This window comes from Rhinopithecus bieti, unplaced genomic scaffold (genome assembly GCF_001698545.2).
Source record: "Rhinopithecus bieti isolate Rb0 unplaced genomic scaffold, ASM169854v2 scaffold_13704, whole genome shotgun sequence".
NCBI lineage: Eukaryota > Metazoa > Chordata > Mammalia > Primates > Cercopithecidae > Rhinopithecus > Rhinopithecus bieti.
The window spans coordinates 5,211,730-5,238,170 of NW_016808231.1; the positions used below are offsets into that span (position 1 = coordinate 5,211,730).

General features: G+C 51.3%; 1 protein-coding gene across 1 annotated transcript in view; it reads left to right on the forward strand.

The window, feature by feature from the left end:
- The window catches only part of CREBBP (CREB binding lysine acetyltransferase), a 164,873-nt gene extending 139,310 nt beyond the window's left edge, over nucleotides 1-25,563 (forward strand). Inside the window, 10 exon segments of the mRNA XM_017886365.1 lie at nucleotides 2,569-2,646; nucleotides 2,966-3,033; nucleotides 9,320-9,470; nucleotides 10,151-10,297; nucleotides 11,246-11,359; nucleotides 13,402-13,567; nucleotides 14,012-14,179; nucleotides 18,520-18,681; nucleotides 18,972-19,253; nucleotides 20,767-25,563. Coding sequence (XP_017741854.1) covers nucleotides 2,569-2,646; nucleotides 2,966-3,033; nucleotides 9,320-9,470; nucleotides 10,151-10,297; nucleotides 11,246-11,359; nucleotides 13,402-13,567; nucleotides 14,012-14,179; nucleotides 18,520-18,681; nucleotides 18,972-19,253; nucleotides 20,767-22,923 — 3,493 coding nt within the window. The 3' untranslated portion in view covers nucleotides 22,924-25,563.
- The last annotated feature ends 878 nt before the right edge of the window (nucleotides 25,564-26,441 follow it).

Sequence of the window (26,441 nt, forward strand, 5' to 3'; positions counted from 1 at the left end):
CCCCCCACCGAGATGAGTCTTGCTCTGTCCCCCAGGCTGTAGAGCAGTGGCACGATCTCGGCTCACTGCAACCTCCGCCTCCCGGGTTCAAGCAGTTCTCTGCCTCGGTCTCCCGAGTGGCTGGGATTACCAGACCAGCTAATTTTTTTGTGCTTTTAGTAGAGACGGGGTTTCACCATCTTGACCAGGCTGGTCTTGAACTCCTGACCTCGTGATCCACCCACCTCGGCCTGCCAGAGTGCTGGGATTACAGGCGTGAGCCACCGTGCCTGGCCGACTTATATCTACTTTTTAATTTCAAAATATATTACATTCAAGTAGTAGGTGCCAGGCAGAGGGAATACATGGATGGGTGGAGGGGTCTCCTTCTTCATGCTGGTTGTAGTCTAGAGAGACAGCTGGGTAATGGCACAGCCTGCAGCAGGAGACAGTGCGAGTGAGTCCCAGACAGAAGGGACCCCGCCTGGGCAGAGCTGCATCATCACAGTTGGGCCTGGTTTCCTGGACAAGGTGATACTTGTGTTGAAACTGCAGAGCATTCTAGAAACAAAGGCATGAAAGAACACAGGTTGCTCAATAAAACTACAAGTCCCCTAGAGTGGGTGGTTGGTAGGCAGAGATTAACTTCATGAAGGGCCATTTCACTGTCTCTTGACAATAAACTTTATCCTATAATGTGCTGAGGAGGTTTTGAAGAATAGCATTGGTTCTAATGTAGGAAGGTCACCCTTGGTCTATGAGGTGAATTGATCAGAAGAGGAAAGACATTGTTCTGTAGTAGAGAAATTAGTTAAGAGACACAAAGCAGCAGCAGGCGAGAAACTGAAACCCCAATTAAAGCAAGAGCTTTTGGAGCCAGGCAGAGGGGCTTGTTGGCGGGCTGAGGGAAGGGGAGCCACCTAGTTGGCCAATAATAATTGGGAGTGAGAGAAAGGGGGACATTCAAAATGGATGTCTAGAATACGCAGTGTTTTGCTTGGATTTTGTTTGTTGTTTTTGAAACAGGGTCTTGCTGTGTCACCCAGGCTGGAGTGCAGTGGTGCAATCATAGCTCACTGCAGCCACAACCTCCCAGACTCAAGCATCCTCCCAGCTCAGCCTCCTAAGTAGCTGGGACTACGGGCACATACCACCATGCCCAGCTAATTTTTTAATTTTTTGTAAAGACGGGGTCTCCATATTTTACCCAGGCTGGTCTTAAACTCCCAGTAAAACAATCCTTCCACCTCAGCCTCTCCACATGCTAGAATTACAGGTGTGAGCCACTGTACCTGGCCCAAGTGTAGTTTTGGGGGGCACTCCTTTTCCCTGACATGGGAGGGAATAGTTGAGAGCAGGGGACCTTTGGAGACAGCACAGGAATTGACGAAGTTCTTGGCCCCAACCTTTGAAATTCTTAGCGTAGGGGATGAGCTCAGTGACTGGGTTTTCAGAGACAGGGTTTGTGGAGGACAGCACTGGAGGAAAGGAGTGCAGATTCAGAGCCGCTGCCACGTGGAAGGGAGAGGGAGCCAGACGGAGCTGGGGTGTCAGAGAGTGCCACAGGACTGTGAACGGGTGCCACCATGGTTTCACAGTTTTGTGTGTGTGTCTTTTCTTTCCCTCCAGCAAACTGCGCAGAGAAGCCTGATGAGGGTAGACCCATGGCTGAGGGCTTGCATAGCACGTGCAATGGACAGATTAAGGGGACAAGGGCAGGGGCACACTGTAGAGGAGCCATAGCTCAGACCTCAGGAGCACACAGGGAGTCACATTACTCACCAGTCCCTTCAGCCCCTCCTCGGAGGTATGCATTGTGGAGGCAGCAAGGGAGGGAGCTGACAAAAACCCAAGGCCTCGACCTCAAGGCATCTTGGCATTTAAGATTCCTGGGTAAGCCAGTTCCTGGAGGTGACGGAGCTCTGGTGAGCCGTGGTTGTGGGCTGCCGTAGAACAGTGTGGAGGATTTGTGGGGAATGGGTGGTGCATCCTCTCGCTTCACCAGTGTTTACTTGAATAAACCCCTGTCAACTTACCAGTAGGCCTGACATGTTCCACCTTTTGTAACTGACTCAGAACTGATGTTTTTTGTGCCTCCGGCCTAGTATGGCTGCTCTGAACTGGCCATGTTTCCCATTAGTATCCTAAACAATTTTAGACTTAAGAGCACGTGTTTAGAACGCTAAAAGTATTGTTCTCTATTTTTTAAGTCAGTTTAGGCATGTGAAATCACCTAGAGAAGGCATTGTTCTTGAAAATGTGTAGTAGTGTCAGAAATACCGGCCTGTGAGATATACTTATTTGTCACAGCAGTTTTTAAAAATAAAGTTTCCTTTCTGGTTGCAAAGGGAGATTGGGAGAAAAGAGGAATGAAGCACTTGTACAAAGAAAAGAAGAAAGCATTTTCCTATAGAAGATATCTTATGGATGCATTGTAAAATATAGCTGAATCAGCCAACACATGCATTAATGTCAGCACTACTCAAAGTAACCCAGAGAACAAGGTGTGGATGCACACACAGACATCTACAAGTGACTCCGGTCGTGTGGTTCCGTGTGCTTTAACAGTGCGCCTTCTTTGTCTCCTAGTTTCGTTGATTGCAAGGAGTGTGGCCGGAAGATGCATCAGATTTGTGTTCTGCACTATGACATCATTTGGCCTTCAGGGTAAGTAGTTTCCCCTGGCCTAGAGGGCAGTTCTACACAGAGCCAATGGTGGGGCAGTTGCGGTCGCTACTGCATCTCATTCATTGTTGTCAGCAAGAATTCAACAATTAAGAGAGATGGCAGTTGGTTCTAAATTTAAGTTCTAAGTGTTTGTCTGCTTTAGGAATTGTGGCATCAAAGCGGTCTGCCTCTTCACTCTTTAATTTTATAATAATAATGTGATTTAAACTGCCAACAAAATATCTGAATGCTGCAGTTTGTTGGTTTGACAATTTACATCATTATATACAGTCTCATCATACCACTATTATTTTTGCAGTTTTGTGTGCGACAACTGCTTGAAGAAAACTGGCAGACCTCGAAAAGAAAACAAATTCAGTGCTAAGAGTAAGTTTGGGGAAGCTTTCTGTTTCCTGGACCGCACATTTTAGAAACTTGTAGAAATTGTCCCCGTTGTCCTTTGGTTCCTCTCAACACATGGTTTTGACGTTTGGTTGTCAAAGATTTTTGTGAGTTTTTTCCCCAGTACTTTGTATTTTTCTTGTCTCATCCTTAAGGAGAGCCAGGCCAGTCATGAGGGTGAGAACGCACGAATGTTCTTCAGGGGCTTCACTGAGAATAGGCAGCACAGGTGTGAGTCCCTGAAGTCTGTGTTTCTCAGAATGGTCATCTCAGCCACGGGACTGCTGCAGGACTGGCAGCCTTGGGCTGTGGATCTTCATCGAGTGTAAAACCTCTCAGTCCACCCTTAAAGGGAATATTTAGCCTGATTGTTATTCAGCTTTTATGATCCAGTGCATGTTTTAGATGAAAGGTTAGGTGTACGGTAAACTTTGTAAATTCTCAGAGAAAATTTGTCAACAGATGATTCTCAAGTGGCTTAGACCTAAGACCCCTCACCCCCCGTGCGTGCATGTGTACACACTGGGGTAGTGTTGGCCAGCACTCTCTAACCCTGGGCCCTTTGTGGGCTGTCATGGGTCCGTCCCGTGGGTGCTGGGTTCTGCTACAGTGGAGCATGAGCCATGGCCCCTGGGAACCAGCTGCCACCCTGGGAGTAGGATCCTGGCCTGCATGTAGACTTGGCTGGACATGTTACTGCAGCTGGTGGTGCCTGTGCAGAACTAGAACAACCTGTTACTGCTAGAAGTAACTTTGCATGAGTAAACTTTCTTTTTTTTAATTTGAGACAGTCTTGCTCTTTCGCCAGGCTGGAGTGCAGTGGTGCAATCTCAGCTCACTGCAGCTCCCACCTCCCGGATTCAAGCGATTCTCCTACCTCAGCCTCCCGAGTAGCTGGGACTACAGGTGCCCGCCACCTCGCCCGGCTAGTTTTTTGTATTTTTTAGTAGAGACGGGGTTTCACCATGTTGAGTTGGCCAGGATGGTCTCAATCTCTTGACCTTGTGATCTGCCCGCCTCGGCTTCCCCAAGTGCTGGGATTACAGCCGTTAGCTACCGCACCTGGCTCACTTTTTTTTTTTTTAAGACCGCATTGTTTTCAAAAGTTTATGATTATTTAATCTTTATAATAGAGTCAATTCTCAAGTCTTGGGATGGCCTTCTGCACCTTGACGTGCCAGGCTGTCCTTTTGCTGAGTTAACCAGCAAAACCACACAAGAAGGGCAACTGCAGCAGCACTTGCCTGCTGCTCCCTACAGCTGTCACCTTTCTGTGGCAGGACAGGTGACTGGCATGTTGCTCAGGAGATCCCCAACAGAACCAGGGTCATTTGGGGAGCTCAGAGTAGAAGAGAGATGGAAATGCTGGGATGGACCATACACTGGGGGACGGGGAGGAGGAAGCTACCTGTAGACTTGAGACTGAGTCCTAATTAAAGTTCAAACTCTGTTGTTAACCAACATCCAAAGTTACCCTATAGCTTACACTGCCTCTGTTAAAATTTTTTGAAATACCACTCATTGATAAACTATCATAATACTTAGCTCAGTTTCTCAACTGAGCCACTATTGACATTTTAGGCCAGGTAATCCTCTGTTTTGTGAATTATAGGATTTTAGCAGCAGCATCTCTGGCCTCTACTCACTCAGTGCCAGTAACACCTTCCTCACATAATTAAATGACCAACAAATTCATTATGTCTGTCAAAAATGTCTCCAGACGTTGCCAGGTGTCCCCTGGAGGAAGGGCACAGTTGACTCCATTTGAGAGGCCCTGCTTCAGAGGATTCATTCTGAATGAGTTCACTAATGCATTTGAGCACACTGGAAGTTCTTCTCTGGACCAGAGGCTCAGTAGCCAAAACAGAATTACCCAGAGAGCTAGACCTCCATAGAACAGTCATTGCCTGGAAGAGGCAGGAGGTGACTGGGGGGAATGACACAAGTGGCCCCAGAGTGGGTCCGGTCCCACTCCCACCCCAGCATCCAGAAAGACCCATGGGCATTCGGTGGATGAGCCCAAGATCTAGAAATGGAACGTTACAGGAGAAAAGGGCCTAGGAGACTAGAGGTAGCTCTACTCTGTCGGTGTGGGCTTGTGTCAGCACAGGGGTTGTGCTGTGTGTGATCACAGAGTGAAGGTATGCTTCCTTAATCTTGCATTGAAAACCACCTCCTTCGCACACACCATATGCAAAATCACATTCAGGTAGATTAAAAGCGAGAAAAGTAAACAAAACTACAAATGCATTCAGGATAAAAGTAAGATAATAATTTTACTGTGTTGAGTTATGAAAAGCCTTCCTTAAAAAGATACAACCCAGAGATGAGAAAGGAAAAGGCACAAAAGGCTCGTCATGCGCCATGGATGAAAATGTAAGTTGAATGCCAGAAAGCGAGGGGCACAATTTAAAGTGTTCATTTTTAGATTTAGCAAGTCTACTTTCACACATGTATCCTATAAAAATATTTGCACATATGCATAATAAGGCACATACAAGGACGTAACTGCAGCAGTGGCAAGGAGTGATGAAAAAGTAGGAACAGCGGCCAAATCAAGTGATAACAGAAAGGGAGGTAGCACCGTGAGGAAGGTGGCGCTGTGTGCACTGCAGGTGTACACAGGCCTGCCCCTAGACCCCTGTGCTGTCTGAGGCCACCTCTGGAGTATGCAGCCATATATGGATCACAGGTGTCAAATAGCGAAGTTACTATGGAAGAGTGTTTGTTTTTTGAGGCAGAGTCTCGCTCTGTCGCACAGACTGGAGTGCAGTGGCGCGATCTCAGTTCACTGCAAGCTCTACCTCCCGGGTTCACGCCATTCTCCTGCCTCAGCCTCCCGAGTAGCTGGGACTACAGGCGTCCACCAACACACCCGGCTAATTTTTTTTTTTTTTAGTAGAGGCGAGGTTTCACCGTATTAGCCGGGATGGTCTTGATCTCCTGACCTCATAATCCGCCCACCTCGGCCTCCCAAAGTACTGGGATTTACAGGTGTGAGCCACCATTACCAGCCAGACTGTGTTTTGTTTAAATATATATACATATGAAAGTATGTATTTTCCCCATGAGAAGGTGTATCGTTAAAATTTTTATTTCTGAGTGTGCTGGCTCCTCTACCCCCTACGTGTGCCTTCCTGCACACAACACGTTGTTGGTTCTTGGCAGCCGTTTAAATGTCTCTTTATATAGTACAGTTAATTTAGGTGATTTGAAGAAAAAAGTAAAGACCTAATGTAAAAGGTTGATTCTGGCCACGCATGGTGGCTTACGCCTATAATCCCAGCACTTTGGGAGGCTGAGGCGAGAGGATCACTGGAGCCCAGGATGTCGAGGCTACAGTGAACTAAGATCGTGTCTTTGCACTCCAGCCTGGGTGACAGAACAAGACCCTGTCTCAAAAAAAAAAAAAAGGTCATTTCCTTCTGTTTGCTGTTTGAAAATGGTAGTGTGTGGGGCCACCCTTTCACATGGGGAAAGAGACAAGATATTGGTGTTTTGCTGCAATGTGGCCCTTCTTAGCCGTGTCTAACTTTCTCAGCTGGAAGCCACTTCGTTTGGGAGCAAAACTGGTCAGCAGTTGCACAAGGGTAAGAACGCAATAATGTTCTTCAGGGGCTTCACTGAGAATAGGTAGCATAGCTGTGAGTTCCTGAAGTCTGTGTTTCTCAGAATGGTCATCTCAGCCACGGGACTGCTGAGCACAGAGCTCGGAGCAGGACTCGCAACCTTCGTGGAGTGTAAAACGTCTCAGTCCACCCTCCCCCACCTTTTTTTTTTTTCTGAGACGGAGTCTCATTCTGTCACCCAGGCTGGAGTGCAGTGGCGCCATCTCGGCTCACTGCAAGCTCCACCTCCCGGGTTCACGCCATTCTCCTGCCTCAGCCTCCCAGGTAGCTGGGACTACAGGCGTCTGCCACCACACCTAACTTTTTTTTCTGTATTTTTTTTTTTTTTGAGACGGAGTCCGCCTTCCTGTCGCCCCCAGCGGCCTGGAGTGCAGTGGCCAGATCTCAGCCTCCTGCAAGCTCCGCCTCCCAGGTTTACGCCCATTCTCCTGCCCTCAGGCCTCCGAGTAGCTGGGACACAGGGCGCCCGGCCACCTCACCCGGGCTAGGGTTTTTGTATTTTAGAGGGAGATGGGGGTTTCACCGTCGTTAGCCAGGATGGTCTCGATCTTCCTGCAACCTCGTGATCCACCGGTCTCGGCTTCCAAAACGTGCTAGGCTTGAGCCACCGCGCCCGGCCTTTCCTTTGTATTTTTAATAGAGACGGGGTTTCACCATGTTGGTCAGGATGGTCTCAATCTCCTTACCTCATGATCCGCCCACCTCAGCCTCCCAAAGTGTTGGGATTACAGGCGCAAGCCACCACGCCCAGCCCACCCTCCCCTTATTTTTATAGTTTTGCCAACTTTTACATTTTCGTGGAGTTTTTATTTCTTTGCCACTGTACTTTTTTTTTTTTTTTGGAGACAGAGACAGAATTTTGCCCTTTTTGCACAGGCTAGAGTGCAATGGCGCGATCTCTGCTCACTGCAACCTCCGCCTCCCCGGTTCAAGCGATTCTTCTCCCTCAGCCTGCCAAGTAGCTGGGATTACAGGCATGCACCACCACACGCGGCTAATTTTGTATTATTAGTAGAGACAGGGTTTCTCCATGTTGGTCAGGCTGGTCTTAAACTCCCGACCTCAGGTGATCCGCCTGTCTCGGCCTCCCAAAATGCTGTAATTAAAGGTGTGAGCCATCGCGCCTGGCCTAATTTTACATGTTTAGTGAAGACGGGGTTTCACCATGTTGGCCAGGCTGGTCTGAAACTCCTGACCTCAGGTGATCCATTCGCCTCAGCCTCCCAAAGTGCTGGGATTACTGCGCCCAGCTTAATTTTGTATTTTTAGTAGAGATGGGGCTTCTCCGTGTTGGTCAGGCTGGTCTCAAACTCCTGACCTCAGGTGATCCGCCTTCCTCGGCCTCCCAAAGTGCTGGTATTACAGGCGTGAGCCATCACGTCCAGTCTGATTTTCATTTTTAGCAGTGATGGGGTTTCACCATGTTGGCCAGGCTGGTCTCGAACTCCTGACCTAAAGTGATCCATTCGCCTCAGCCTCCCAAAGTGCTAGGGTTACAGGCATGAGCCACCATGCCTGGCTTAATTTTGTATTTTTAGTAGAAACGGGATTTCTCCATGTTGGTCAGACTGGTCTTGAACTCCCAACCTCAGGTGATCTGCCTGCCTCGGCTTCCCAAAGTGCTGGGATTACAGGCGTGAGCCACTGTGCCCAACCACACTTTTCTTTTAAATCATTTTATTCAGGTACAACGTACCCAAAAAGCAGCACCACTGATTTGTTTATTGCAGCGAAATGAAATTTTAAAGTTTGGTCTAAATTTTCCAGCTCACTAAAGAATCTTCTAAAATTCCCAATTTTCCTATTTCTCACTAACATAGGAAATATTTGAAAGCCAGTAAATAAAGAAACGTCTTTTAAAATCTCATCGTCTATAAGTAATCACTAAGAACCTTTTTGCAACTTTCCCTTATAGTTTTTTAACCTGTGTATGAGGAGTTCTCTGTACTGAAATAATGTCCTGCCACTGGGCAGCTCCTATGACAGTAGCCACCCGGGGTTGGCCCTGGGTGAGGAGGGGTGCAACGGGGAGGGGAGCCCAGGAAAGGCTGCCCTCATCAAGGATCGGAAACTTCATTCCTGCACCGCACGAGGCAGTGGCTCAGGGCAGGCTTGGAGGCCAATACTTTGCCGGCTCCTGAGGCACCAGGCAGGCTGTGGCCAGAGCTTGATTTGTCAGCCCTAGAACATTCCACGCTCATGTCAGACTCTGTAGTAGGGACTTTCTCCTCAGAGATGGGCAGGAGGAGCCCACTGAGGGTGTGCCATCTCTGCCCTCCAGGGAAAGCAGGAAGCATCTCGTTCTAATAGCAATAGGGAAACATCCCTCTGCACCACCCTAGAACCCCTGTCAGTTTTGGGCCCACCTCTGTAGCTCTTCTGCCCCGTACTGTTAGAAAAAGATGCAGCTTACCTGGGCACGTAAACAGTTTTCAGGAGTGAAGTGCCTGAGATCCCAGAGTCCACCTTTCCCTCCTGTAACACTCCTGTCACAGGACAGATCAGATTTCTTCCATGTTTGGAGAACATTAGTCCTTTAAAATACCAGCCTGTGCTGCAAAGTGGGATGGATTCTGTAGTCTCAGTCACTGTCTCAGCAGTGCTGCTGAAGCCTTCTCACCTGCTCCTTCTGGACTTCCTAGGGCTACAGACCACGAGACTGGGAAACCACTTGGAAGACCGAGTGAACAAATTTTTGCGGCGCCAGAATCATCCTGAAGCCGGGGAGGTTTTTGTCCGAGTGGTGGCCAGCTCAGACAAGACGGTGGAGGTCAAGCCCGGGATGAAGTCACGGTCAGTTGTGCCGGCTCTCTACAGTGCTCTGTGAGCAGTCCCCACTCCCGCGTGCCAGAGTCTGCTGTCTGCAAAGCTCTTGAGTTTGATGTCATCCTTCAAAGACTTTGCAGCAGCAAACGTGTACAGTAGTAGCTCCCTCAGTCGCGGTTGTCCTGTTTGGGTTTCAGTTACCCGATACAGTGCAGTAGGCTCTTTCAAGAGAGAGAGACCACATAGCATATTACAGTATACTGTTTTTATAATTGTCGTTTTATTATTACTCATTAATCTCTTGCTGTGCCTAATTTATAAATTAAAATTTTGTCACCAGTACAGATGCATAAGAAAAAACACAGAGGTTGATACTGTCCATGGTTTCCAGCATCCAGCATCCACTGGTGGTCTTGGAACATACACCCCATGGATAAGGGGGACTGCTGTATATAGCCAGTCCTACTCAGAATCCCGTATTTCATTCACAGTGGTGCAGTTCTCTAGTGAGGGAAACTGGTCAGAAAGCAGGCACTCCCCGCTCCAGGGCTGATTGGCCCATAGGGAGGACTCCAGGCCACGGTCTGAGGAGGTAGACATGCCTCCACTCATCTGCAGTGGCCAGAGTTAGAGGAGCAGACCTGGTGTGCAGAAGCACTTTGTCAGCAACAGCCTTTGTAAATGTCGGACTCTGACTTTTGTTTCAGATTTGTGGATTCTGGGGAAATGTCTGAATCTTTCCCATATCGAACCAAAGCGCTGTTTGCTTTTGAGGAAATTGACGGCGTGGATGTCTGCTTTTTTGGAATGCACGTTCAAGAATACGGTTCTGATTGCCCCCCTCCAAACACGAGGTAGTTTTCCAGCTCCTTCCGGGGCGTGTCATTCAGTGAGCTGTGTTAGGATAGACCAAGGCTCTTAAGTGTCCCAGAGGAGCCTGTGAGCCCTCATAGGGGGTTAAAGTAAATCAAACCACAATTAACTAACTAAAGTAGTTAGTTTTGTTTGCCATCAAACTAGCGGGAAATGAACTGTTGAGATGACTGCAGTAAGCGTGTTTTGTGTGGTAAGTCTGTGTGAGTCCCGCTCTTATCTAAGGCAGGTAAACCTGGGGAGTTGGGATGGGGCAGCCTGGCACCTGCAGAGAGGAAGCAGCTCTGCCACGACGGACTTCATGTGCCATCAGGAATCTGGGCAAGAGGGAACTAAAAGTGGCTTTTCTCAGTTTGCCCCAACTGTGGCTCTGTGTGCCGAGTGGTGCCATTCATCCTTTTGTTCAGTGACGAAAACTGAATTCCATTTAACTCGTTGGCAGCAGGGTTGGTGACCAGTTTTTTTTGTTTGTTTGTTTTTTGTTTTTTTTTTTTTGATTGTTTTGTTTGTTTATCACATCCTTTTTGTGGCCAGTGTAAATACCATCAAAACAAAAACTAGCCATGGGCAGTGGCTCACACCTATAATCACAGCAGTGTGGGAGGCCTAGGTGGGAGGATCACTGGAGCACAGGAGTTTGAGACAAGTCTGGGCAACAAAGTGAGACCCTATCTCTACAAAAAATAAATTATCTGGGCATGGTGGTTCATACTTTGTCATCCTAACTACGTGGGAGTCTCAGGCAGGAGGATTGCTTGAGCCCATGAGGTTGACACTGCAGTGAGCTGTGACCGCACCACCGCATTGCAGCCTGAATGGCAGAGTGAGACCCTGTCTAAAAATTAAACTTCCAGGGTGTTTTTTGTTGCTTGTATTTGATTTCAAATTTGAGGGATACCCTGAGTTAAACATGTGCCTCCTTCCCACAGGCGTGTGTACATTTCTTATCTGGATAGTATTCATTTCTTCCGGCCACGTTGCCTCCGCACAGCTGTTTACCATGAGATCCTTATTGGATATCTAGAGTATGTGAAGAAATTGGGGTGAGTTTGGATTAAATTATTTGGAACTGGTAAAAACTATTTTTTGCTGTATGTTTATTCTGTGGAATAATGGGTGTTTTAAGTTTTATATGTTTTTATTTTTACATCCTAAGATCAATTCAGAATCTCCAAAGCTCCCCTTTCCAGGTGCTCCCAGAGCCTCACAGATCTGGCTCCTGGGCACATAGCAAGCTCTTTCCCTACCTTTACCTTCTTTTCATTCCTTTTTTTTTTTTTTTTTAACCTTTATTGAGGCAGAATTTATATATCATAGAATTCCCCTTTTTCGGATGTATGATTCAGTGGTTTTTTAGTAACTTTACCCATTAGTGCAAGTATCACAAGTCAGTTTCAGAACATTGTTACTGGCCTATAAGATCCCTCCTGCTGCAGTGGATCACCTGAAGTAAGGAGTTTAAAACCAGCGTGACCAACGTGGTGAAACCCCACCTCTACTAAAAATTTTTAAAAAGGCCAGGTGCAGTGGCTCACGCCTGTAATTCCCACACTTTAGGAGGCCGAGGCGGGCGGATCACGAGGTCAGGAGTTTGAGACTGGCCTGACCAACATGGTGAAACCTCATACCTCAGATTCTATTAAATACGGGCAGGGCAGCGGTGGGGGGGGGGCTCAAGCTGTCATCCCAGCACTTTGGAGAGCCGGAGACGGGGCGGACATCACGAGTTCAGGAGATCGAGACCATCCTGGCTAACACGGTGAAACCCGTCTCTACTAAAATCAAAAAAAAAACTGCCAGGCGCCCTCCCAAAGCGGTGGCGGCGCCTGTAGGTCCAGCTCTCGGAGGCCGGGCAGGAGAATGGATAACCCGGAGGCGGAGCTTGCAGTGAGCTGAGATCTGGCCACTGCACTCCAGACCGGGACAGGCGGACTGCGCTCAAATAAATAAAATACAAAAGATAGCCAGGCATAGTGGCGCGAGCCTGTAATCCCAGCTACTCAAGAGGCTGAGGCAGGAGAATTGCTTGAACCCTGGAGGTGGGGGTTGCAGTGAGCTGAGATTGTGCCACTGCACTCCAGCCCGGGCGACAGAGCAAGACTCCATCTCAAAAAAAAAAAGAAATAAAAGAAAAATACAAACAAAAATTGGCTGGGTGTGGTGGCTCACCCAGTCTGTAATCCCAGCACTTTGGGAGGCCAAGGCAGGTAGATCACCTGAGATCAGGAGTTCAAGACCAGCCTGACCAACATGGTGAAACCCTGTCTCTACTAAAAATACAAAAAATTAGCCGGGTGTGGTGGCAGGCACCTCTAATCCCAGCTACTCGGGAGGCGGGGGCAGGAGAATCGCTGGAACCAGGTTGACAAGGTTGCGGTGAGTCGAGATGATGCCATTGCACTCCACCCTGGGCAACAAGAATGAAATTCTATCTCAAAAAGAAAAAAAGAAAGAAAATTTCCTCCTGCTCCTTGCTGTTAATCCATCTCTGCCCCAGGCGACCACTAATCTACTTTGTCTCTCTGAATTTGTCTTTTGTGAATCCTTTGTGCAAACGGAACCCTGCAGTGTGTACTGTCTTAGGTCTGGCTTCCTTCTCTAGCACTTGGTTTCTGTACTCTAGACCTGCCCCATTCCCTTCTGAAACTTGAAAAGGTTAGGGGCATTTGATCAAAGTGTCTTGAACAGAATGAATGAGATTTATGTTGATATTGACCCTTGGAGAGAAATAGATAACTGAACTGCCTTTAGAGTGCACAGGAGGAAGGGGATGGCATTGCATTCATGAGCCATCATATTCCCTGGTTCTTTAATGAGGCCTCAGGTTTCCTTTGCAGCCTTGGCCCGGCCTTGTGTGTGCACCCCGAGGGAGAAGTGTTTCAGGGCCAATTTGCAGGCTTGCATTTGCTTGGGATAAAGTTCCAGCCTTGGCCCCACCACACCAAGCCTTGTGGGCATTCGTTCTCTCTTGTCTCTCAGGTTACTGCTGCTCTGGCTTTAGTCCTTGCTCCTCTGCTATAACTCCTTAAAGGCAGGGCCGATTTCACTGGCACTTTCATCTGACCTGTATGCATGGGTCCTGCAGGTATGTGACAGGGCACATCTGGGCCTGTCCTCCAAGTGAAGGAGACGATTACATCTTCCATTGCCACCCACCTGATCAAAAAATACCCAAGCCAAAACGACTGCAGGAGTGGTACAAAAAGATGCTGGACAAGGCGTTCGCAGAGCGGATCATTCATGATTACAAGGTACTTGGTGCTGAAGGAAGGTGGTGGTTTTTGTCACAACTGAATGAAGGATGTTTGCCATTTTCTTGCATTTACAAACTTATTCATTACCTTCACTTATGAGGATTAGAAAGCAGAAAAATAAAAGCCTAAAGTGAGAACTTAGAAGCATTTTCTTCATCTGATTGAGGCCTTCCCCTGGCCGTCTGAGAGCAGCACAGTTGAAGCTATTTCCATCAGTGGGCATTGGGGCCTGTGCATCACTGTTGCACACATAGGGGCTCCAGCACCGCGGTGGGGGGTGCACATGTGTGGGGGTCTGCTGCACTGTGGTGGGGGGGGCACATGTGCATGGGGTTCTGCCATACCGTGGTGAGGGGTGTGCTTGCGTGGGGGTCTGCCGCACCATGGGGGGGCGGCGCGCGTACATGGCCCTCATCTCACTGTTGTGCTTTGCCCACTCAGGATATTTTCAAACAAGCAACTGAAGATAGGCTCACCAGTGCCAAGGAACTGCCCTATTTTGAAGGTGATTTCTGGCCCAATGTGTTAGAAGAGAGCATTAAGGAACTAGAACAAGAAGAAGAGGAGAGGAAAAAGGAAGAGAGCACTGCGGCCAGTGAAACCACTGAGGTACAGACGCTTCTCTGAGCCCCACTGCCCATGTGTCCCTCCAGAGCTGCAAGGTGGCAGGCTGGGAGGCGCATGTCGACCGTTAGGTCCTTTCTGTGGTGGTGTCTCCGTTCACACACGCATGTTGACACCATCTGCAGCTCAGGGTATTGGTGGGCAGCAGCGTGGGCTCTGCGCTCTCTGCGTGGTGGATGCTCTGGGGAGCTGGGGGTCCACTTAGACTCAGAGAGGAGAGAGAGGAAGACAGAAAATGGGACATGGTGGCAGTCAGGACACAACTCGCTGATGTAAAAAGTGAGTCAGGAGGCACAGGGCTGCCAGGCCTTGTCCCCGTGTTTGGTGGCCACTTCACAAATGGTGCTCATGCCCTGCTGCCCTCTCTTCTTGGCGCTGCCCCTGAGTGCCAGGCAGTGCAGAGTGAGCCAGACAAAACCCCATCCCTGGCCGGGTGTGTTGGCGCACGCTTGTAATCCCAGCGCTTTGGGAGGCCGAGGTGGGCGGATCTCAAGTTCAGGAAATCAAGGCTAGCCTGCCTAACACAGTGAAACCCCATCTGTCCTAAAAATACAAAAAATTAGCCAGGTGTGGTGGCGGATGCCTGTAATCCCAGCTGCTAGGGAGGCTGTGGCAGGAGAAACGCTTGAACCCGGGAGGCGGAGGTTGCAGTGAGCTGAGATCGCGCCATTGCACCCCAGGCCAGGAGACAGTGCGAGACTCGTTTCAAAACAAACAAACAAAACCCCATCCCTGCCCCCAAGGGAGTGGCTGTGTCCTGGTAGAATGTGAAACAAAAAGAACCCAGACCCGAGCATGGTGTGCTCTGAGCGTGGTGGAGCTCTGAAGGAGAAGGAGCCTTGGGGAGGTAATGTGTGGGCCAGACCCGCCCACCACAGGAAGGTGCTGGAAGAGGACCTTCCAGGCAGTGGGAGGAGGCGCACCATGTGCGGGTTTGTGTGGCTGTCTGGGAAAGAGATGATGGTGGTGTGGGTGTGGGCTGTAGCTGTAGGTGCAGGGAGAGCGATTACAAATGTTGAAGGTTGCAGCCCCAGAACTCAGGACAGGCCATTGTGACCAGTGAGGAAAAACCATGAATGGAGGTGCCTCCTGCATGGGACTGAGCCGCTGCCAAGGGTGAGGCAGCCGGGTGCCGGCTGGGGACGTGTTGCCACTCTGGTGCTTGTCGCATATGAGAGCAGGTCTGTGAGGTGGGTGCCAGGTGGGCTGGAGACTCAGTGCAGGGCCTGGGCCGCTTCCGCCAGGCACACTCGTGCTCACTGCACAGGTGGTTGAGCGGCAGCCACCTGCTGGACAGCACCCCAGACAGTCATTCACAGGACAGAGGAGGCACGGGCAGGGGGCGGCGTGTGTTTACGTCCCACGTGGTTCCTAAGCAGAGCTCCTGGCCTGTTGTTTCTGATTTGCTCCCGCTGGAGTGTAGCTGGCCTCACTGGTGTCTGATGAGTTAATGCCTGAGTTCCATCTCCTGAGGGTGACACAGGAGGATACCGCGTCCAAGACAGGCTGTGAAGAGGACAATGTTTGTGCTTAGCACGACAGTGACAGCTGGTTTTGCGAACCCAGGCTCTGCATCCCAGATGCTGCAGCAGGAGGTGGCCTGATAAGAGCTACTGCAGGCCTGTACGGGGTGGCGGGGGTCACTGCAGAAGAAGGAATCTGGTCCACCAGGCATGGAAGCCTCTAGTGTCCATCAGAGCCAGTGCCCTGACCACTAAGCTCCCAGAAGCACTCGACAGAGCACAGAGACACACCCCCTGCTGCTGCAGGGAGAGGACTCTGAGGGAGAACACTGCTGAGTCCCACCCCAGGAGGGGGCACCTGCCTGTGGCATGGCAGCAGCGGGGCTGTCCAGAAGACAGGCCTGAAACGGGCTTCTGCTGGGGCAGCCTTCCCTGTGCACCGCGGACATGCATGTACTAGGGAGGGCAGGATGCTGAGGTGTCGGCATGTAGACCCTCCTGTCCGGTGTGTGTTTGGTTCATGGACAATAATGGGCAGGGACATGCCTTCATCAGCAACACCCCAGGAGCTCGGTCTGGGGGGTCTCCTTTAGTGAGGGCCGGTGCGTGGGGTGGAGCACTGCTTTGCCATTAAAAATCATGCTGTCGAGTCTGGGAAATGGGAAAGGCTCGCGATAGTGTCAGGTAGGGTGAGAAACGGAACCAGCTCCCTGTATGTACTCCCAGCTTCATGAGGAATGTCGCAAACACAGACACAAACGTACCCAGGGAAAGATCCAGAACACAGAACACTGCTGCTCGGGAAGACCAGAAAAACAAAACTTTTTAAAATTACTTGTCTATATTTTCTTAATTTCATGAACATATTTATTTTACAATTTTGTAAAAATAGACTTCCAGGCTGGCCATGGTGGCTCACGCCTGTAGTCCCAGCACTTTGGGAGGCCGAGACGGGTGGATCACTTGAAGTCAGGAGTCTGAAACCAGCCTGGCCAACATGGTGAAACCCTATCTCTACTAAAAATACAAAAATTAGCCGGGTGTGGTGGCGCGTGCCTGTAGTCCCAGCTACTCAGGAGGCTGAGGCAGGAGACTCCCTTGAACCTGGGAGGTGGAGATTGCAGTGAACTGAAATCACGCCACTGCACTCTGGCCTGGTGACAGAGCAAGACTCCAACTCAAAAAAAAAAAAAAATTGACACCAGCCGATGCAGTGGCTCGTACCTGTAATCCCAGCACTTTGGGAGGCCAAGGCAGGCAGATCACTTGAGATCAGGAGTCTGAAACCAGCCTGGCCAACATGGTGAAACCCTGTCTCTACTAAAAATACAAGAATTAGCTGGGTGTGGTGGTGCATGCCTGTAGTGCCAGCTACTTGGGAGGCTGAGGCAGGAAAATCGCTTGAACCCAGGTTGCAGTGAGCCAAGATTGCACCACTGCACTCCAGCCTGGTGACAGAGCGAGACTCCGTCTCAAAAAACAATAGGCTTCTTTTGTTTTAAGGCTGACACACAAATTGAGCAGAGAGTTCCAGTATATTCCAGCACCCAGTTTCTCCTGTTACTAATGTCTTAGCGTGTCACGTTTGCTGCCACGCTGAGCCATTTGTTGATGTTGATGCATTATTATTAGCTAAAGTTCACACTTTGTTCCAGTTTCCTCAGTTTTCCCCTCATGTCCCTTTTCTGTCCCGAATCCCATGGAGGACCCACGTGAAATTTGAGCTCCTTGAGCTCCTTGTCAGTGAGGCGGGATTGTTGAATTCTCTCTGGACTGACCCCTCTGAACACCAAGAGTCTCTCTCTCATCTTGTTAAAAATTAAGCTCTCTGTCTGCACTGTGGGAGGCCCAGGCGGGTGGATCACCCGAGGTCGGGAGTTCAAGACCAGCCTGGCCAACATGGTGAAACCCTGTCTCTACTAAAAATACAAAAATTAGCTGGGTGTAGTGGGCCGCACCTATAATCCCAGGTACTAGGGAGGCTGAGGCAGGAGAATCGCTTGAACCTTGGAGGCAGAGGTTGCAGTGAGCTGAGATCGCGCCATTGCACTTCAGCTTGGGTGACAAGGACGAGACTCTGTCTCAAAAAAATAATAAGTAGCCGGGTATGGTGAGGGGTGCCTGTAATCCCAGCTACTCAGGAGGCTGAGGCAGGAGAATCACTTGAACCCGAGATCGCACCACTGCACTCCAGCTTGGTAACAAGAGGGAAACTCCATCTCTCAAAAAAAATAAAGCTCTCTGTTGAAGTGTAAATGAGTGACAAGCCTGCGTTCTTTCCAGAGGAGGAGCCTGTGGGCTGAGAGCAAGCCCACCTTCAGCCAGTCAGGTGCAGCACTGATGGCCCCGGCAGGGAGCCAGCCTGCTCTCAGCAGGCCTTGGGTAGACCCTGCAGGAATCTTGGAGTCCCTGCTCCTGATGGGGCAGCTGCTTTTCCCATCAGCAGCTCTCCTGTCTCCTGAGAGCTCTCACGCTTTCTCGGGTGTGTAGAGCCTTCCTCAAGGCAGGCAGCCGCTGACCACAGCTGTGACGTGGAATCTTCTGCCTCTGGTTGTGGCGCAGTGGAAACGGCGCCCACTGCCCTAATTTGTTAATTTCTGAACTTGCACTTTGCATCTGTTTTCCACCCTAGAGGTGACGTGGCATAAAGCTGATAATGGCACCAGCCTAGCCGAGGACAGGCCCGCTCCGTCCCAAAGGCAGCAGCACCTACAGCCACCTGTAGCTGTGCACGTGTGGGGTGTGCCTGGCAGTGACCTGCTTTGGCCTGAGCTTCCTGATGCCCACGGCCTGCGAGCTGGGAATCCATACCAAGTGTGGAGGGGCTCTTGCCTGGTCTCACAACCTTGTGTGTTGTTGCAGGGCAGTCAGGGCGACAGCAAGAATGCCAAGAAGAAGAACAACAAGAAAACCAACAAGAACAAAAGCAGCATCAGCCGCGCCAATAAGAAGAAGCCCAGCATGCCCAACGTGTCCAATGACCTATCCCAGAAGCTGTATGCCACCATGGAGAAGCACAAGGAGGTAGGCGTGGGCTGCCGTGCTGCAGCCGAAAGGAGGGAAAGACTTGCAGCTGGCGGTCGAGGGCCCCTGTGCAGGTCCGTGGCGAGAGGGAAGTGGTCCCCAGGAAGCCGAGTGTACCAGCAGGGTGACATCATGCAACGTGTCACCAGTTCCGTTCCATCCCAAGGCATCAGGGCCCTCAGGCTCAGCCACCTGCCTTTTCTGCAGGCTGGGTGGCTGCGCCTGCCCTGAGCCCACCACTGGAGGTGCCACATCCCTTGTGTGAGACTAAAGCCCCTCCTCTCCTGCAGGTCTTCTTTGTGATCCACCTGCACGCCGGGCCTGTCATCAACACCCTGCCCCCCATTGTCGACCCCGACCCCCTGCTCAGCTGTGACCTCATGGATGGGCGCGATGCCTTCCTCACCCTCGCCAGAGACAAGCACTGGGAGTTCTCCTCCTTGCGCCGCTCCAAGTGGTCCACGCTCTGCATGCTGGTGGAGCTGCACACCCAGGGCCAGGACCGCTTTGTCTACACCTGCAACGAGTGCAAGCACCACGTGGAGACGCGCTGGCACTGCACTGTGTGCGAGGTAGGCCCTGTGCCGCCCCCGCCCCCACCCCCGAAGCTGGCCTGGGTTCTGACGAAGCATCCTATCCCTTTGCATGGGTGCTAGGGTTGGTGTCTGTACCAGACGGCGGTTGCACTGACTCCTCCAGAAGTAGGACAGTGTCACAAGGCAGAAGGCGTTGCCGTGTGTGTGTGTGTTTCAACCCTACTCTGTGTAGCCACAGCCACAGGCCTGACCCTGGGGACAGCCAGAGGGAGGCTATGCTGGGAAGTCTGGCCTGGCTGTGCCCAGTTACAGTCTTGCTAAACGGCTGGAAACACCCACTGTCCTGTTGGCGGCTTGGGCCCCTCTGGTCGCTTGTTCCCGACAAACCCCACAGTCGTGTTCCCTCACTCCCCTCTAGGAATTTTAACCCCACTGCAAAATGGCACGGGTGTCCCTTGCATGGGCTGAGTCAGGCTGTGCAGGGCAGGCAGGTGACAGATCCCACCATCCCCTCCCAGGACAGTCACCATCACTTGCCAACCTGGAGCCCACTTACTTGCTGTGGTGTCTGTAGGGAGGCAGAACAGGTCCTTACCAGAGTGAGGGCCTGCCTTCTCTCCCCACCCTCACACACCTCTCCTGCTTTCCACCTTTCTCCAGTCTCCTTTGTCCTCTTTCTAGTTTCTGAATACGGCAGTTTTCATATCTTTCTGTGAACACAGTCATCGTACCTGGTCCTAGGACTCCATCAGGTTGCCAGGTGCAAGCAGTTTTCAGTAACTTGGGCTTGCGCATTGGGGAAGGCCCACTGATGCGCTCTGGATAGCCCAGGCCTTCCCAGAGGCACTTCCTGGCAGCTATTGGCGCTTTGGGAGGGACCGGCCTCCCTCAGCCTTTCAGTGTCAGGCTTCATAGTTTGAGTACAGCAGTTGAACAGGCTGTGGCAGGGGCCGATGTGACTCCTAGGGCAGAGGAAGTCAGAAGGAACGGGGGCTGGTGTCTACTGTCCATGAGCTCACAGGCCGGGGCTTCTCAGGGCATAGGTCAGGTTATCTTTGAGCCTTCAGGGCTGTTCCCAGGAGTGAAGGTCCTTGGGAGCAACACATAGATGGTCCATGCCCCCGTCCTGTCCACGCTTCCCATCCTGACTGTGCCCCCGTCCTGTCCGTGCTCCCATCCTGTCTGTATTCCCGTCCTGTCCATGCACCCTTCCTGTGTGGGTCTCCCACCTGTCAGTGCTCCTCTCCTGTCCGTGTTCCCTTCCTGTCCGAGTTGCTCACCTGTCCACGCTCCCATCCTGTCTGGGTCTCCCACCTGTCTGTGCTCCCGTCCTGTCCGGGTCTTCCGTCATGTCTGTGCTCCCATCTTGTCCGTGTCTCCCATCCTGTCCTTGCTTCTGTCCTGTCCATGTTCCCATCCTTTTCGTGCTCCCATCCTGCCTGGGTCTCCTGGCACAGACCCAGACTTAGAGGTTTAGGGAAGCAACCAGGGTGCCTGGTGGTACTGGGTCCCATGCTGACACCGGCCTGTCCCCTTTCCTTGCTTGCAGGACTACGACCTCTGCATCAACTGCTATAACACGAAGAGCCATGCCCATAAGATGGTGAAGTGGGGACTAGGCCTGGATGACGAGGGCAGCAGCCAGGGCGAGCCACAGTCAAAGAGCCCCCAGGAGTCACGCCGGCTGAGCATCCAGCGCTGCATCCAGTCACTGGTGCACGCGTGCCAGTGCCGCAACGCCAACTGCTCGTTGCCATCCTGCCAGAAGATGAAGCGGGTGGTGCAGCACACCAAGGGCTGCAAGCGCAAGACGAATGGGGGCTGCCCGGTGTGCAAGCAACTCATCGCCCTCTGCTGCTACCACGCCAAGCACTGCCAAGAAAACAAATGCCCCGTGCCCTTCTGCCTCAACATTAAACACAAGCTCCGCCAGCAGCAGATCCAGCACCGCCTGCAGCAGGCCCAGCTCATGCGCCGGCGGATGGCCACCATGAACACCCGCAACGTGCCTCAGCAGAGTCTGCCTTCTCCTACCTCAGCACCGCCCGGGACCCCCACGCAGCAGCCCAGCACGCCCCAGACGCCGCAGCCCCCCGCCCAGCCCCAGCCCTCACCTGTGAGCATGTCACCAGCTGGCTTCCCCAGCGTGGCCCGGACTCAGCCCCCGACCACGGTGTCCACAGGGAAGCCTACCAGCCAGGTGCCGGCCCCCCCGCCCCCAGCCCAGCCCCCTCCTGCAGCGGTGGAAGCGGCTCGGCAGATCGAGCGTGAGGCCCAGCAGCAGCAGCACCTGTACCGGGTGAACATCAACAACGGCATGCCCCCAGGACGCACGGGCATGGGGACCCCGGGGAGCCAGATGGCCCCCGTGAGCCTGAATGTGCCCCGACCCAACCAGGTGAGCGGGCCCGTCATGCCCAGCATGCCTCCCGGGCAGTGGCAGCAGGCACCCCTTCCCCAGCAGCAGCCCATGCCAGGCTTGCCCAGGCCTGTGATATCCATGCAGGCCCAGGCTGCCGTGGCTGGGCCCCGGATGCCCAGCGTGCAGCCCCCCAGGAGCATCTCACCCAGCGCTCTCCAAGACCTGCTGCGGACCCTGAAGTCGCCCAGCTCCCCTCAACAGCAACAGCAGGTGCTGAACATTCTCAAATCAAACCCGCAGCTAATGGCAGCTTTTATTAAACAGCGCACAGCCAAGTACGTGGCCAATCAGCCCGGCATGCAGCCCCAGCCTGGCCTCCAGTCCCAGCCCAGCATGCAACCCCAGCCTGGCATGCACCAGCAGCCCAGCCTGCAGAACCTGAATGCCATGCAGGCTGGTGTGCCGCGGCCTGGTGTGCCTCCACAGCAGCAGGCGATGGGAGGCCTGAACCCCCAGGGCCAGGCCTTGAACATCATGAACCCAGGACACAACCCCAACATGGCGAGTATGAATCCACAGTACCGAGAAATGCTACGGAGGCAGCTGCTGCAGCAGCAGCAGCAACAGCAGCAACAGCAGCAACAGCAGCAGCAGCAGCAGCAAGGGAGTGCTGGCATGGCTGGGGGCATGGCGGGGCACGGCCAGTTCCAGCAGCCTCAAGGACCCGGAGGCTACCCACCAGCCATGCAGCAGCAGCAGCGCATGCAGCAGCATCTGCCCCTCCAGGGCAGCTCCATGGGCCAGATGGCGGCTCAGATGGGACAGCTTGGCCAGATGGGGCAGCCGGGGCTGGGGGCAGACAGCACCCCCAACATCCAGCAAGCCCTGCAGCAGCGGATTCTGCAGCAACAGCAGATGAAGCAGCAGATTGGGTCCCCAGGCCAGCCAAACCCCATGAGCCCCCAGCAACACATGCTCTCAGGACAGCCACAGGCCTCGCATCTCCCTGGCCAGCAGATCGCCACATCCCTTAGTAACCAGGTGCGGTCTCCAGCCCCTGTCCAGTCTCCACGGCCCCAGTCCCAGCCTCCACATTCCAGCCCATCACCACGGATACAGCCCCAGCCTTCGCCACACCACGTCTCACCCCAGACTGGTTCCCCCCACCCCGGACTCGCAGTCACCATGGCCAGCTCCATAGATCAGGGACACTTGGGGAACCCCGAACAGAGTGCAATGCTCCCCCAGCTGAACACCCCCAGCAGGAGCGCGCTGTCCAGCGAACTGTCCCTGGTCGGGGACACCACGGGGGACACGCTAGAGAAGTTTGTGGAGGGCTTGTAGCATTGTGAGAGCATCACTTTTTTTCCCTTTCATGTTCTTGGACCTTTTGTACTGAAAATCCAGGCATCTAGGTTCTTTTTATTCCTAGATGGAACTGCGACTTCCAAGCCATGGAAGGGTGGATTGATGTTTAAAGAGACAATACAAAGAATATATTTTTTTGTTAAAACCAGTTGATTTAAATATCTGGTCTCTCTCTCTCTTTTGCTTTTTTTTTGGGGGGGGGGTGGTTCTTTTTTTTTCCGTTTTGTTTTGTTTGGGGGGGGGGGGGTTTTGTTTGGATTCTTTTGTCGTCATTACTGGTGACTCATGCCTTTTTTTAACGAGAAAACAAGTTCATTATATTCATATTTTTTATTTGTATTTTCAAGACTTTAAACATTTATGTTTAAAAGTAAGAAGAAAAATAATATTCAGAACTGATTCCTGAAATAATGCAAGCTTATAATGTATCCCGATAACTTTCTAATGTTTCGGGAAGATTTTTTTCTATAGTGAACTCTGGGCGTCTGCCAGTATTACCCCTGGACGATAGGAATTGACTCCGGCGTGCACACACACGTACACACACCCACACACATCTATCTATACATAATGGCTGAAGCCAAACTCTTGTCTTGCAGATGTAGAAATTGTTGCTTTGTTTCTCTGATAAAACTGGTTTTAGACAAAAAATAGGGATGATCACTCTTAGACCATGCTAATGTTACTAGAGAAGAAGTCTTCTTTTCTTTCTTCTATGTGAGACTTGAAATGAGGAAAAGCAATTCTAGTGTAAATCATGCAAGCGCTCTAATTACTATAAATACGAAACTCGAGAAGATTCAATCACTGTATAGAATGGTAAAATACCAACTCATTTCTTATATCATATTGTTAAATAAACTGTGTGCAACAGACAAAAAGGGTGGTCCTTCTTGAATTCATGTACATGGTATTAACACTTAGTGTTCGGGGTTTTTTGTTATGAAAATGCTGTTTTCAACATTGTATTTGGACTATGCATGTGTTTTTCTCCCCATTGTATATAAAGTACCGCTTAAAATTGATATAAATTACTGAGGTTTTTAACATGTATTCTGTTCTTTAAGATCCCTGTAAGAATGTTTAAGGTTTTTATTTATTTATATATATTTTTTGAGTCTGTTCTTTGTAAGATATGGTTCTGGTTGTTCGCTCATAGCGGAGAGGCCGGGGCTGCGGTTGTGGTTGTGGCGGCGTGGGTGGTGGCTGGGAACTGTGGCCCAGACTTAGTGGCTGCCTGGAGGCTTTTCTTCCCAGAGACTGAGGTGGGTGGCTCAGCGTTTGCCCCACACATTTGAGGCTCACAGGTGGATGTTGCTCACACAGTTAGGGTCGTCAGTTGGTCTGGAACTGCACGTGGCCCACTCCTCCATCCTCCCTGTCCATCACAGCTGCCACCCCCAGAGGCAGGGCCGCTTCCCGTGTTCAGGTGGCTCCCCACATACACAGCTCCCAGAATCTGAGGCAAAGGGTGCTCCAGGCTCGCGAGGTGCTTCCTGACTTCCCCTCACATCCTGCGGCTGCCACGCAGCATGTCCCATGTGGCCTTTGAGGAAATGCTGAGGGACAGACACCTTGGAGCACCAGCTCCAGTCCCTGTTGCAGTGAGAAAGGCCCCCACTTCGGAGGATACTTGCATTTAGGCACATGGTCTGCCTCCCTTGGAGTCCAGTTCCAGGCTCCCTTACTGAGTGGGTGAGACAAGTTCACAAAAATCATAAAAGCAGAGGAGGACCATCGGTGGGGGAGCTGAAGTTCATCCCCTAGCCTACCGCCCCCAATACCCAGAGAATCACTTTATCCCTTGTCCTCCATCAAAGGCTGGTCTTGGTGGGGGGTGATGGTAAATTTAGAAATCATGGCCCAAATAGCTTCCATTTGGGCCCTTTACATTCTCAGGTATTTTTTTTAAATACTTGAATACTTGGTTTGGGAATCGAAATTCGAGGAAACTGTCTGAGAAATTGGAAACATCCAATCTAGTTTTAGCACAGAGCTTTGAACCTTGAGTTATAAAATGTAGAATAATTAAGCCAAGTGAAAATAAGACCACCACCTGGCACCCCCGACCAGCCCCCGGTTCACCCCATCCCAGGAGGGGAAGCACAGGCCGGGCCTCCCGTGATTGCTGCCCCTGCTCGGCCTGCTGGGTTCTTACACCTCCACCGTCCTCTTCACCTTTTCCAGCATAGGGAAGCCTTGAGCCATGTGTTCAAACAAGAGGTGGGGCTAGAGCCTGGGAGCAGTAGCTCTAAGCTCACGCCCAGAAAGTGGCACCCTCCTGGTTGTGCAGCCTTTTAATGTGGGCAGTGGAGGGGCCTCTGTTTCAGGTTATCCTGGCATTCAAAACTTTATGTACCAACCTCATCCTCTTTGGAGTCTGCATCCTGTGCAACCGTCTTGGGCAATCCAGATGTCGAAGGATGTGACCGAGAGCATGGTCTGTGGATGATAACCCTAAGCTTGTCGTAAGGAAATTTCTGTAAGAAAGCTGGAAAGCCCCAACGCTGTGTCTCATGCTGTATACTTAAGAGGAGAAGAAAAAGTCCTATATTTGTGATCAAAAAGAGGAAACTTGGAATGTGATGGTGTTTATAATAAAAGATGGTAAAACTACTTGGATTCAAAGATGGTTCAGATTGGCTAATGACTTAGAGTTAGCTCAACAGCTCGTCATTATAGGATTGCAGATGCGGGCCGGGCGCGGTGGCTCACGCCTGTAATCCCAGCACTTTGGGAGGCCAAGGCGGGTGGATCGTGAAGTCAGGAGTTCGAGACCAGCCTGGCCAAGGTGGTGAAACCCGGTCTTTATTAAAATACAAAAAAATTAGCCGGGCGTGGTGGTGGGCGCCTAGAATCGCAGCTACTCAGGAGGCTGAGGTAGAGAATTGCTTGAACCCAGGAGGCGGAGGTTACAGTGACAGTGGGCCGAGATCGCACCACTGCACTACAGCCTGGGCAGCAGCGAGACTTCATCTCAAAAAAAAAAAAAAGAGATTGTAGGTGCTGGTTGGGCTTGGTGGCTCATGCCTATTAATCCCAGCACTTTGGGAGGCTGAGGTGGGTGGATCACATGGTCAGGAGTTTGAGATAAGCCTGGCCAATATGGTGAAACCCTGTCCCTACTAAAAAAATACAAAAAAATTGACCGGGGTGCGGTGGCTCACGCCTGTAATCCCAGCATTTTGGGAGGGCAAGGCAGGCGGATCACGAGGTCAGGAGTTTGAGACCAGTCTGACCAGCTTGGTGAAACCCTGTCTCTTCTAAAAATACAAAAATTAGCTGGGCGTGATAGCGCACCCCTGTAATCCCAGCTACTCAGGAGGCTGAGGCAGGAGAACCACTTAAACCCAGGAGGCAGAGGTTGCAGTGAGCCACATTGCACCACTGCACTCCGGCCTGGGCAACAGAGCGAGACACTGTCTCAAACGAAAAGAAAAGAAAAACTTAGGCCGGGCGCGGTGGCTCAAGCCTGTAATCCCAGCACTTTGGGA